At 39.8% G+C, this 14,639-nt stretch overlaps 1 protein-coding gene across 4 annotated transcripts in view; it reads right to left on the reverse strand.

Moving 5' to 3' along the window:
• The window catches only part of HBS1L (HBS1 like translational GTPase), a 109,711-nt gene that overhangs the window by 1,712 nt on the left and 93,360 nt on the right, over window positions 1–14,639 (reverse strand). For all 4 annotated transcript variants that reach the window (XM_090039691.1, XM_090039699.1, XM_090039681.1 and 1 more), the window contains 9 exons: window positions 13,400–13,546; window positions 12,537–12,611; window positions 11,480–11,597; window positions 11,295–11,363; window positions 9,738–9,842; window positions 7,384–7,474; window positions 6,351–6,459; window positions 5,497–5,597; window positions 114–258 (listed from right to left, as the gene is read on the reverse strand). In XM_090039691.1, coding sequence (XP_089895817.1) covers window positions 114–258; window positions 5,497–5,597; window positions 6,351–6,459; window positions 7,384–7,474; window positions 9,738–9,842; window positions 11,295–11,363; window positions 11,480–11,597; window positions 12,537–12,611; window positions 13,400–13,546 — 960 coding nt within the window. The remainder of the gene's footprint in view (window positions 1–113; window positions 259–5,496; window positions 5,598–6,350; window positions 6,460–7,383; window positions 7,475–9,737; window positions 9,843–11,294; window positions 11,364–11,479; window positions 11,598–12,536; window positions 12,612–13,399; window positions 13,547–14,639) is intronic.

A 14,639-nucleotide genomic window follows, 5' to 3' on the forward strand; every position in this document is an offset into this window, starting at 1 on the left:
TTTCCAAGTCACAGTCTCTGGGCTTTGTCAGAAAAGCCAATTCACTCAGAAAGCTAACTCTACTGCCTCACAAGAAGTAACATCATAGAAAATCTGCTACAGAAGCACCATACCTCCGTGACAACTCCTGCAGCAATAGTGGATCCACTGTAGCGTAACATAAACCTTCCTAGCTCCTTGAAATCTTTGTACAACTCGAGAGCAACAGGCCGTTGTGTCTGTAGTTCTATTAAAGCATTCTGTCCTTTTGTCAGAAATCTGTAAGTAAAATCATACGATTGTATTTTATATACATTGAACTCCTTGAGTCTCTCATTTCATAATTATGAACACAGCACTTCAATGATAGTTCTTACTCCTTGATACTCCTCTAATTATATTCCCAAAGTTTACTACACCTCTTTTGGGCAAACATCGAACTACAAACTCATGTTCAGCTAACTAATGAGCAGACTCAAGATATTCTTTTTATTACAGAGCTACTTCTTCCTAACTAAGCAATCCAGAAACAGGACATCCTTGGTTCTCTGAATCCTTGATTAGTCAAACAACAACAGTTTTACTTGCTTGTAACTGCTGGTATTATATAAGAAACAGTTCTCCTTTTAAGCTTTATTTAATGTACTGCATTTACCTGAAGCTCAGGTGACTTTGACTTAAGACACCCCCCCACAATAATTAGATTCTATACATGGAAAAATTATACATTTGTTATACTTTTTCATGTATGGAATACAATTATTGGAGGGTCATCCCCTCCACTGCTGCGGTGGGGCAAGTGGGGAAGCCTGCAGTAGGCAGACGGGTGACAGGGAAGTCAAATGGCTTAACCCCTATCTCTTGCTGCTTGACATTTGTCCTCCTCAACCACTTGCCTCCCCTTGCTACCTGCCCCATCTTCCCTCTACGATGTCTGCTCAACCTGACAGCTGCCCCACCTACCACTTGCCTTCTCTCCTGTCTACTCATAAACTTGTAACTGTTGTTCTCTTAAGCTCTACAATCTTTAATATATTTTCTCTTAAGTTTGATGCGGTTTTACAGTATGAAGCATGAAGTATCATGTATAATTATTTACAAGATGTTGCATTTTCACTTATTTAAGTGGCTTTTCAGCAGGCTCTTTCTAAAGAGGTTTGGATAACCAAGGACATGTGGTAGTTCTATACTAGGACCAGAACCAACCAAGACACCAGAATAATTTACACTGGTTTTGTATACCAATGTAAATTACACTGGGGTCCAAGAGGGAGGGGGCAGGCAACGGGGGGGACAAGAGGCAGGAGTCCAAGGGGCAGGTTTGGGTTTGTATACAAATGCAAATTACCATATCTACCTGACTGTAAAATGACCCCCACACAATAATTAGATTCCATGCATGGAAAATTATAAATTTGTTGCAATTTTCCATGCATAGAATCTAATTATAGAATTTCATCTTAAATTTGTCCCTCCCCACTGCTGTGGCAGCAAAAGCAGCAGTGGGGGGGCAGGGGGCCAGACACCCATCCCTTGTGCCCCTGGCCCTTTTGCCCCATGTCTGCCCCCACCCGCCACCTGCCCCATGATCCCTGCTCAGCTTCAGCTCTGTTTTCTGTTCCTGCTGTATCTCCTGCTTTGTTGCCTGTCCCCTTCCCAGTCGGCTGCAAGTGCCACTTAGGGCATGTGTGCCACAGGTTGGCCACTGCTGATCTAAACTTTAAAGTGCTGATTTAGATTTTCTTCCCGGTAACTGGTAAAGTGTTAAATAGCCTGTGGCCAAGAAGTAATCCTTTTGGAAATCACTAGTTATATATTCATTCAGTGACGTTCTTCCCATTTATAATTGTATCCCAAGATCTATGATTTAACCAGTTTAAAATTGATCTTAATCAAAATGTTGTCTGGTACCGAGCCAAATACTATACAGAAGTTAAAGTACACCATGTTACCTTCACTAACCCAACTTACAATCTTATCCAATTCCCGCCATCCTTCCCTCCATTAAGATAGTTTTGCAAAATAGGTTCCCCTTAAACACCTGTGAACTGGTACTGTCACACTACTTTCTTTCATACTACGTGTTTAATTCAATCTATTATTTTTTAAATATTGCCATATTAACCTCTCTTTCCCTCTTCTAGAACTCTGACAATCAACACTAATGATCCAAAGAGTCCTTGGGCCAATTCTTTTAAAACTATTTAAAAGTAGGTCTGTCTTGCATTTAAAAAAGTTACAAGAACAATGCACTTTTAACATCTTCAGTAAAAACTGCTGCAACAGGAAATATTTCATTACCTGCATATGACATGAAAATGTAATTTGTGCTTTCCATCTAGTAATAGACCAACAGGATTATTAGGATTCTATTTCTTTATAATATGGGATAATAAAGAGTATTTTTTTAAACTCTAGTAGTCATGGATTCCTTCTTTTGTCTTTTTGCTTTCCTTATCAGTTTTCTACTATTCCTAGTCTCTGTTTTATATCCATAACTATCAACATACCCTTTCATCCATCTGTTATATTTTTTAAATTTGTGTAGCTGCTTTCACTTCCCATTTCAGCCAAGTGTTTATCCTGGGTAGGGCGTTTTATTGATTTGGTCTATTTAGATGTTCAGAAAATACTTAACTGCTCCAAATCATCATTCACATTTGCTGTCTACATCCTTTCTTCCAACTGAATTGGCTCATAATTGTTTTCAGCTTTCCAAAATTATCCTTTTAAAAGCAGACATCTCGAGTTTTTGTAGTCTCATCTAAATTAAGATCTCTCCTGTGATTCCCTTTACATACCTTAAATAAACTTTAGAGCTTTTCAGGTTCCAAAAGAAATGTGCATGCATGGGGATGGAGAGAGGGTTACGCATGTAAATTTTATGTCCAGTTTTCAGAGCATCCCCAAGCTTTCACCTATTACTGAATGCCATACAAATAAACATTTTTTTTTTTTTTTAACAAATGTGCAAGATTGTTTAATAAAAGTAAAACAACATTTCTTTTTATAGAGATGACTATCAAAGTGCCTTAGGGTTCTCAACCTCTACATGTGCAGGTAAAGGTGCAATGGGATCTAATTTGCAATCCACACAATCTCGCATTAGATCCCATCATACTTTATCATTAGTACAGAGGGAGGCTGAGATCATGATCCCAAGCTCCACCTGCACCAGCTCCTGGAGCTACAAGCTGCACAGTTGACAGAACTCAGTGGGACTTGCAGTAGAGGCAGCATTCCCTGTACTGCCCCCACTGAAGGCCCTGCAACCAAGAACACTACCCTTGCTGCAAGCCTCACTGGTTGTAGGGCTCACAGTGGGTGGTGCACAGTGGCTGACAGCCCCTAAATAGATGGGGTCCCCAGCTGCAGGAGAGCACTGAGTCACACATTCAATTAATGGTGTGATAGAATAAGCTACATAGTTATTACACATTTTTTGTGAAATAATTTTGTAGCTTATTGCTTGTTTTATCAGGCCACTGGTTCCTGGAATTCTTTGGGAGTGGGCCATTCTGGTAATGTCAATCAGTGGCATGCCAAGAAGAATGTTTCATAGTCTGTAGGGTTGGAAGGGACCTGAGATCATCTAGTCCGACACCTTGCCATGGCAGGAAAGAGTACTGGGGTGAAACAACCCCAGCAAGGTGTTCATCTAGCCTCCTCTTAAAGACCCCCAGGGTAGGAGCCAGCACCACTTCTCTTGGAAGCTGGTTCCAGATCCTAGCCGCCCTGACTGTGAAGTAGCGCCTCCTGAAGTCTAGTCTGAATCTATCCTCTGCCAGCTTCTGACCGTTATTTCTGGTCACTCCTGGTAGTGCTCGGGGAAACAGGGACTCCCCCGATGCCTGCTGATCCCCTCTGACTAGTTTGTAACAGGCCACTAGACCCCTCCTCAGCCTTCTCTTGTGGAGGCTGACCAGGTTCAGGTCCCGTAGCCTCTCCTCATAGGGCCTGCCCTGTTGCCCCCGATCACATGAGTGGCTCTCCTCTGGAACCTCTCCATGTTGTCTACATCCATCTTGAAGTGCGGTGCTCAGAACTGGATGCAGTACTTCAACCGCGGGCTGACCAGTGTCGTATAGGTGGGGAGGATCACCTCCTTGGACTTGCTTGAGATGCATCTGTGGATGCATGACAAGGTGCAGTTGGCCTTCCTGACTGCCTCCCCACACTGCCGGTCCATGTTCATCTTGGCATCAATGATGACTCCAAGATCCTTTTCTGCCTCTGTACTGACGAGAAGGGAGTTCCCCAGCCTGTAGGTATGCTGCTGGTTCTTTCTCCCCAGGTGCATCACCTTGCATCTGTCAGTGTTGAATCCCATCCTGTTCTTATCCGTCCACCCTTGTAACCTGTCTAGGTCCAATTGCAGCCTATTCCTCCTTTCTAGTGTACTCACATCCCCCCACATTTCAGTGTTGTCAGCAAATTTGAACAGGGTGATTTTTACCCCCTCATCCAGGGCACTGATGAAGATGTTGAACAGTGCGGGCCCGAGGACCGAGCCCTGCGAAAGCCCACTGCCCACATCCCTCCAGGTCGAAAATGACCTGTCCACCACCACTCTCTGGGTGCGGCCCTCCAGCCAGTTGGCAACCCATTTGACTGTGTAGGTGTCAACACCACAGTCCTCCAGTTTTTTAATGAGAATGGGATGAGAGACAGTGTCGAAGGCCTTCCTAAACTCCAGAAAGACCACCTCCCCACTGCTACCCCTGCATCTAAGGATTTTGTGACCAGGTTGGTCTGACAGGACCTGCCTCTAATGAACCCATGTTGGTTGCCCCTAAGCATAACCTCCCCTGCTGGCCCCTCGTGGACGTGTTCCAGGATAATTCTCTCAAAAAGCTTACCCAGGATCAAGGTAAGATTAATTGGCCTATAGCTTCCTGGGTCCACCTTCCTTCCTTTTTTGAAGATGGGAACCACATTGGCCCTCTTCCAGTCCTCTGGCACCACACCAGAGCACCACGAGTGCTTGTAAAGCTGTGCCAGGGTTCCCACGATGACCTCAGCTAATTCTCTCAGCACGCTGGGGTGGAGATCGTCCAGACCAGCTGATTTAAATATATCCAGACCCTCCAGAAGTTCCTTGACTAGATCCTCACTGACCCATGGCCTAGGTGCACCTCTCCTGGGGCCTGAGGGGGCCTAAATGTGGCTTTAAACAGCCAGTGTCGAAGCTACAATATAGACATCACCTTGTTGGGTCTATTTCATAAAGACTTGACCAGAAACTGAAAATTATTCCTGGTTTTGCTAATAATTTGCTGTGTGACCTCTGACAAGTTGCTTTATCTCTGTGTCACATTGTGTAAAATAGGGATGATATTCTGCTTGCTTTATATAACCTATAGTTGAAAATGTATATATAAGATATAAGCATATTATTATTATATCCTTAAACAGAGAACTTGTTTCATAACAGAGTCTCAACCAATCTGCTTTAGATTACCCAGTGCACATCTGTCAAATTTCTAGTGTAATTATTAGTTACCTCAAAATACTTACTTAGGTTTTTTCTTTGTGACTTCGCCAGTATTCTTGTGAAGGACACTCAATAATCTCCTGATAGTGGCTGGCTCACTTATGGTTTGATAGTGTAAAAGCACCTAAAACAACAGAAGTTTATTGTTTCAACCAGCGACCTACATCTTCAACTACAACCTTACTTGCTAGCACCCAGAAAAGTCTTTAGATCCAAAGTGTGACTTCTGAAAAATCCTTTGTATTGATACACAGGCCAAAATAAGGAAGTGGCTCAAAAACAGCTTGAATTAGGAACACAAATCATTTACTGTATTTGCAGGCAGAGGCTCAAAGCACTCCTCAGTGAGGAATCCAACTTGTGTTCAGCACCCCATTTCTTCAATTCAAAAAGCAGTGTTTATCACCTAGAGAAACCACATCCCAGACTTCCTGTTATTTTTGTGGACACAATAAGCATAGATCTCTCAAAGTCTGCAGTCTTCCATATATTACATATATATACTAATTCTTTATGCCTTTTGCTTACTGTCTGCACTACATCAGTCCTGTAGCATATGCTGAATTTTTCAAATAACTGAAAACCAGTTGCATTGCCAAACCCCTACATACACTGCCTCCAGAGTCTTTTTAATAAAAAGCTGGCTTAACTCTGTAAGTGAACTCCATATGCAGACATTACATCAAACCAGGAGCAAGAGCAGACATATGCTTCCAAAGATGCAACTTTGCACCCTCTTTAAGCTACAGAAGAATCAGGTGTTTCAAGTGTGTCCCCTTTTTCATGAATGTGACATTCCTTTTTATATACAGAAACATACTAAGCCACTAAAGGAGAATACAAGAATGTTAAAACAGAAGAGTATCATGAAACTTACAGGGAATCCTTTAGTAAGTGGGACCTCAATATTAAAGATGAGGACCCGAGCTCTGAAACGAGTGCAGACTCTGATGGGTTCCTTGGGATCACAAAACACACAGCCCACACTAAAAAAGGGAAGAAAAAAGAACCAGTCAGACACCACTGTGTAAAAACCACTCAGTCTCCATTACAGTAGCACAAGGATTTTCAGTAGATATACATCCTGTAACAAGGAAGTCAAAAGAACTCTCTTTTTTGTCCATCCAGGGCAGAATATAAACTGGCACAAGTTTTGACATGTGGAGCAATTTGGCAACCAACTTGAAAGCTCTAGTTTAGTGGTCCAATTAGGATGCCAAAAAGAAACTGTAAGAATTTTCTATCTGATTAATTAGCATAAATCACAATGTACAGCTAGCCAATACTCACTCCAAGACCAAGGCATACACTGTGTATGAATTCTATAAACTGACTGCACAAGCCATATGCTAAATAAGTCTGAACAGCTTAACTTATTTAAAAAAAGAAATCACATGTTTTTTAAAACAGTGTACAAACAGAAAAAGGGGCACATTTGTTGAAAGAACTGTTTGCTGCAAACAGTTTGTTAACCTGTAGTTAATAGTAAGATGCTGGTATGTCCTATTATTTGTTCAGATTTACTTTGCCATCTGTATGATTTACAGCTTGATGAATTCTTGATAAACATTTTATGTAAAATTATTAATAATACCTTAGAGCATGCTCTGTAATTCTATGTAAAAATTAGGAAAAGACCTTCTAAGGAAATGGGTTTTTAAAGTTACCCCGAAAGCATGAAGGTCAATTGATTATGAACTCTAACAGTATTCTGAGACTGCCGTTGCACATAAAGCAGATGTTTCCAACGTATGCACATACAAGCCAGGTGATATGCATCACTTTGGTTTTAAATATCCTGGTAGCCAAATCATTCTTCAAGTAAACCGCTGATTGTGAAGAGTAATAGTTACATGGTTTTTCATTAAAAACAAACCGTTACTTACACCGAAACTTCATTTTGCACTCACTTGATTTTGATGATATCCATGCCGGTCAAAGTGAGACTAACGTGATCTCCTGCTGCAGCCCAATCAACTGGTTCATCATGCAGCGTGATTCCTGGAAATGAGTAAGAACAGAACCCCAGAGTGAAGTACCTAGGTTCCGAGTTACAAACAAACAGTTCTGCTTGAGACATTTGTGCTTCATCAACCATTACTCATCACTTTTCAGTATGAATGGACTGATAGTAAAAGCTTTTCAGCTAAGAACACAAAAGGAAACATTTTTTTTTTGACTGGGACTCAGCAATCTTTCAAACCACCTTGCGTATTAATATGGCTTTGTCTAACTCATGGGAGTGGACTCAGTACCAATCACACAGCGCAGATGACGCGTTCTTGAAAATACCACTAAGTACTAATATCACAATCCTTGCCACACCCATCCTGTGATGCACAGACATACCCTACACCGCACCTTTCATGTTTCTTATTGGTACTTCTGTCAACTTTCATTTACCTTCAGTGGGTTTGCTCTCTTTCACAGAAGAGCGCACCGAATGTCTCTCATTTGCAGCAATGTAGCGCCTATTAGAAAGCATCTATATAAGCATTGGTTTGTAATGTATTTTAAGTAAGTTTGACACAATCAGGTGTAGACACTTGGGCAAGGATAAAACAAAAATTCTTCCTTCTTTATCATTGTGATGTTCTTGGCTGATATCAGAAGGAGAAAGAGATCTTAGCAAACGTTGGTTTTTGAGGGTTTGTTTTTTTTAATATTGCCCATATCACAAATCCTGCTGCACTCTGTTGTAGAGCTTAATAAATAAAACGCGATTCATGTTAGCATGTCCCAAAGCTGTATTTATTGTTTTGTCTCCCTATCCCCATGCACCAGGCTGTGCCTAGTGTCACTTAAATTTAAATGTCAGTCATGAAAAAAAGCAGTATTTGTTAAGTGATGCTGAAAATTACTGCACGTAGGAGGTGACACTGCCATAAAATGATAAATGAAGTTCAATTTTTTTTGTTGAAAGTGGTACGTTGGTTGCATAATGGCCAAAAATTAGCATATCCCTTGTTTGTACTGGAAGATAAACTGTTTTCTCCTCATGTGAAATAGTTAATAACTCCAGCTACACTTAAGCCACTACGTGATGCTCTAACTCTGACTTTACTCTGGGGGATTCTCAGGTGACGTGCAACGAGGGTAACCGTATCTATGCCACTCCTTCCTCTCCTATAACTAGCGTAGAGGTGTGGCCAGGGTAGCCCTGTAGCCTGCTTATCATTACTACTGTAACATTCCCTTTTGCTCTCAGTTAAACCAGGGATCCAACACAGGACTGAGGATGCAAAATAAATCACTGCTTGCTGCCATTTTTGTATACCCCTATCACCTACTTATATTCTTCACCTCCAATCTATAATCGTGGCAAACCTCAAGGGTACGTACGAGTTGTGTCAGACATAAGATGATCGGTCTGAAAACCTCCTTACTTGCTTTTTAAAACATATCCAGCTCCTACTTCTATGACCTTTACTACTGAAAACTCTACAAAGCTCCTGAATGGATTTGTTCTAAGCTGTGACAGACTCATGCTTTCACTTTTATCCATTTAAGAGACACGCATTTACTCCTTAGCACTTTAAATGTACTAGACATTAAGTAGCTGAATATTTTCTCACACACACACACACACTTTCCCCTGAATTTAAAACTGATTCAAATTTTCTGACTCTAAACTTAAGATAAAAAAAAAAAAAAGACATCAAAAAAGATGCACTTATGAGGACAAAATCTGTGGTGCACAGAACTCTTTTGACTTTTCTTTTTTACTCTGATTTAAGAATCAGATTATTTTTAGAAGAAATATCTCACCTTAACCAGTGCATCCTATACTGGAAAGAATATGACAGTTTCCCACCTTTTCACAAATGTACTGAAACAAATTATTTCCAATACATTGTACCTTTCCTCTTTGTTGGCCTTCTTTGAAAGAAGGAATTCAGTTTATTACTCATTTATTAATTTGTTTTTTAACTGCAGAACAATATTTGAGTTTCTACTGCATGGAGCACAGTTCGACTGGCACCCCGTAACTGTCAATGGAACGTCTTTCAAGTAACTGCTTAGCATGGCCAACAGAGCATGAAAAAGCTTTACAAGTTAAAATTGATCTGTAAGGGCTGCAACATTTCGCAAGTCTTTCAAAGATAGATAGTTATACAAATACAGTCACATCTAAAGAAATTCGTTTTATGCTTTCACATTTTATGTTTGACAGTTAGTATCAGTTTGAATATCTGTTACCATTTCAGCAACTGCTTCTAGCTCAGTATTGACCTGAAAGTAAACAAGCCTTTGAAGACTATACCTTTTGCAGTGCAAGTTTCATTGGGAGGCATTGCCAGAAGTCTCTCTCCAACCTGAATATAGCCTGCTTCTATTTTACCAGTTACACAAAATCCTGATCCTTGGTCTGTAAAGAACATGGCAACAAATTAAAACAACAGATAGATAAGTGCATGTTAAGAGGCAATCTTTATTTTTCTTTTTTGGTAAGCTGACCTATTAGCAGCATACAAGCAGATTTTTAATGTGATAAAATGCATTTTTCCCAGTAAGAAAGTATTCAGTATTTGAAAGGCAGCCAGCTCTACATCATAATGAAAACAAAATATTAATTCCAAAACTCCTAATCTGATTATTTTTCTGAAATATGAGCTGAAACTCTCCACTCGAAAACAAATGTAGTTGCTAAACAAACCAATTATTAATTTTCAATAAATAGAAGGGTTAACCTATACAATTTTATACAAGTTTGTACCATTCTCCCTCCCCTTCTTTACAATTTACAGTAAAAAAAACCCCCAAAAAACAACCTTGCATATGCTGAGATGTCTCAAAAAAATCCTTAAAAATTGCAGTTGTGGATGTGTTTCTTGTTGGTTTATTGTCCAATGAACTGGAAATTCTGAAAGCTCTCTCGGTGTTTCTTTTACTCCTAGAAAGTCAGCTGACAGCTGGTTTACTAACATTTAGCATGAAAAGCTATTGCAGATGTTATATTAATTTTGAGTCAAGGCCCACCATTTCCTTCTTTTGTATTCATTACTACTATTGCTGGATACCCAGTTATTTATGCATTAGCATAACTTACAGATGAGTTACGGGGTTGGTCAACTGACAGAAGTAATATTGCCAACAGCTCAGATAAGGGGAGAAGGAATGTAGACGTCGCACCCCTCCAGCACACTAAGTGCCAAAAATTATACAAGTTTTGTGTTTAGAACCAGTTGGCATGCATACAAAGAAATCTGTGTGGGGGTTCAAGTGATATTTAAATGTGCAACTAACCATTCTGAAACAGCAGGTCTATATTCGTACACAGGAGCTCTATCTGTGTAACCTGATACCCAGCTTACTACACGATCTAGCTGGGTTCAAGTACAATTACAACACGCATACATGGCAAGTTTCTTTAAAAATACACTTTGAGAGTAATAAAACTGATGATGCTTGAATAAAATTCATGTTCCTCTGCCAGGTAGAATATTAAATGTCAGATCATGCTAGCAACTCATCAAACGGATTGGGATCAGGAAATTCACAAGTTCCACTGTATGCACTGTATGTACTCACTGCATAGCCATTAGCAAGTTACTTAATTTTTGCCTCAGTCCTTCCATCAGTAAAATCCAGATAACACCACTTACTAACCACCACTAAGAACACTGTGAAAAACTTAATACATGTAAGTAGTATTGAACAGATGTCTCTAAGCACTTTAAAGTCAGATTTTAAAACATGCTTGTAAAATGTTATCTTACACTGACTTAGAATTATTTTAAGATATACATACAAATTCATTCATGTCTTAAGATATGTTTTTGAAATGATTAGTAAAAATAAACTTTATAAGAGAACCAACCTTTAAAGACATCAGAAACACATAATCTGAATGGTTTTTCCACTGATCTCTGTGGTGGCTTGAAATAATCTGAAAAGAAATAATAAGACAAAGATTTCTGCACTTAATAATACAAATGACCATCTCAAAAATTCACAGTTATGTAATCAACTATGCTATTTAAATCAGCAGAATGGCACACTTACCAATTTGCTCTAGCAAACATTTCCCCTTATACCATTTAGTGAGTTCACTTGATTCACATTTTGTAACCAGGTTTTCACCTCCAAGACCACTTGTTGGGATATAAGCTACATCAGACTCCTAAGTAAGAAAGCAAACACAAGTTAAACAGAGTGTTTAATTAAAATGATAACAACATGTAAAAGTAGATGGAAGAAACAAATCTTCAACATTATCATAACTGTTACTAAGATACAAAATAGTCAGTCATTATAATTCTCTTGAACAAATAAAAACATATTTTTCCTAATACATAAGGCTTCTATCAAGTTGAATATTTAAATTATTTAAAAATACAGTAGCCCTGTTGCCCAATTCATCTCTTCTATTTATCAAAACACAAAAGCAAAGGAAGAGAAATCTGAATTAAATGGGGCATTTTATAAACTTTAACTAATAAATGACCTTAGTATAGAAACTCCATATGTCTGGGAGGGATATGTAAGTGCAGATTTAGTCTGCCACATGACCAAAAGAGGTAAAAGCAACAGTAAGACAAAGCCAAGACCACCTTCAAATTAAGGCAAAAGTCTCTAAAGTATCCTCGCTAACCCACAATCTGAACTAAAAGCTGCTCTGACTTGTAAGACTCTACTGTAACACGCCCAATAAGTCCTCTAGGATACCAAGATTTCAAAAAAAAAAAGAGAAGTTAGTGGCTTGTAATTTTTCCGTGCAGAAAACATTCTCTCCAGGCCTCAAAGAACATGAGTGGCTAATTTGTGGCATTCCAAGGAACCCACATACCTAAAGGGAATCAACCTCTAAAAGAGGTCAAATGCCAGGTACCTGCACCTGAGACTTCTTAAGTACCCACTCATTAGAGAAACATGGGGTCAGGGGACTCTGCTGTAAGCCACCAGTGTCAGCAAAGATGGCACCACACCCCAATCATTGATAAGGGTCTCTAGTAGTACAAACTAACTTCAACAGTAGTGCAAACTAACTCCAACCCAGCCCCAAAGAATTAGCCAGACTTAAGCAAAGCTTCAATAATCTCATTCTTTAAATTTACTTTACCTTAAAGCCAGCTTGTTTAAGAAACTGGCCAAGTTTACTGGTAATTTCTTGAAATCTCTCCCGTTGCCAATTAACCTAAAATTAAAAAATGATCATGATAAAAATAGTGCATTTTGGCTATACAACTTCCATTACACTCTTACATTGTACTCTGCCTAAAGAATAAGATGTTCACAGTGCTCATCTTATATGTTGGAGAAAGACTGCACAGATCACACTATGAAACAAGTGAACTGAGGGCCAACAAGACTGGAACAAAATTGTATGACTAAGTTTGCAAGGCCTACATTTGTTAATCTGCAGTTTGTGTAATAGACACTTTCATGAACAAGTCCCCAGATTTGGGGTTGGGTTTTCTGGCATCAGAGTACAACAAAATTCAGATTCAACAACCGTGCCTCTTCAGAAATCAAAATATTCAATATATAATTCTAAAATGTAACATTTTAATACAAAGCACATGTTTGAGCAAATGCAGTAGCATGCCACACAAGTAACCCTCGACAGAAATCAGGTAACTTCAACTATCATTAGGGAAACAACGGAGGCGAAACATTCAGGGCTGAACATTTACTCCAGTAAGTTTTAGAGGGGTTACTTATAAAGTATTTCAGGAGGACTTTCAAAATCGAGTGGAGTCCACTCTGCTTTTGAAAATCTCCCCTGCTTGATCTGTAGAGTTATAAACTTTAGAAGAATATTCTTGCCTTTCTGAACATAAACGTCATAAAAACTAGACACTGGGTGGGAAAACCTTATAAGGAGGGCCAATCCTATTGGAAAAGTAATACAGATCCTCTGAATTAAGGGCTCATGATAAGGAATGTAAGATGTTGCATCGTTTAAAACCTTTAAGCATGTACCTGGTCCATTTTATTGACTGCAACAGCCAGTTGTGTTACTCCAAGAGAACGAACCAATAACCCATGTTCTCGAGTCTGTCCACCAGTCTCAAACCCTGCTTCAAACTCTCCTCTGCTGGCATCCACAACCAAGATAGCCACATCAGCCTAAGTAAAAGGAAAAAAAAGGTTCCAAGAGCAAATTCCATAAGCCGAATATATTAAGAATAAACATGGCCCATTGCTGAACATGCACAAACAAATGACAACAAAATCTACCAGACTCAAAAATAAAGTATTAACATGCCTTTGTCTTAATGAAGATTGATTTCTGTATCATTGTTTCTGGGTCTGCATTAATGAGGCACAGTACAGTTAAATGCCGAGGCTATTAGCCAACAGGTAGCCCTTTCCTGTCACGTGACCCAGTAGGATTGTTCCATTGAGGAATTCAATGGGGTACCAATAGGACCAGGTTCTACAAACCTGGGGATGTATGTAGTGCCCCAACTTCATGCTTAAGCCTGCCCCCAAGACCTGGAAATCAGAAATCCAACATATTCCTCTTGTGCCAAAATGGTTGCAAAGAACTTTGTTCCAGCTACTCAGTTGGCCTAATAAAAGATATCGCATCTACTCAAAGAACCTTGCCTGTCAGAGGTAAGAGATGAAATACAGGGAAGCTCTTCCTGCTTAAGACCTGGAGACAAACCTGACTATCAGGCAATATCCTGCATGGGACCCAACAACCAGAGATCCTGTAAACAGAACTCACGCTGGGTACTGTCTAATCCATACAACACACTGGTCCCTGCCAAAGTTGTGATGTAACAACTGTGATTTAGATCCTAAAGATGCCAAGATGGAAAGTGAAAAAACCCACGCAGTCATTTGCCTTTTTAACATGCAGGAAAAATCTGCTCCAGGTCTCAAGCAAAAGACTACCAACTGTCCTACTCCCCAGCATCATAGATGATCCAGCATACAAAAGGACAGGAAAAGAACCCAAAAGGTTGGTAACCTCAGCAACAAGCAGTAGCCAAGAACCAGCCAGCCCATCGTAAAGCTCCTGTCCAACAACAGCCAGAAATAACCAGACAGGCTCCAATAACCTAAGGCTACATGAAACAGACCGACCACCCCCAGGATGAAGAAGTAGGAGTTGGTTAGAAGGAAAAAGAAGGCAGCAACACCCTGCCCTTTTCCCATATGAACATGCTGCAGTGCGCAGAGAGGGAACAAGGGAGGGCATATAAGGCAT

This window comes from Crocodylus siamensis, chromosome 1 (genome assembly GCF_052110815.1).
Source record: "Crocodylus siamensis isolate JL-2025a chromosome 1, ASM5211081v1, whole genome shotgun sequence".
NCBI classification, from domain to species: domain Eukaryota; kingdom Metazoa; phylum Chordata; order Crocodylia; family Crocodylidae; genus Crocodylus; species Crocodylus siamensis.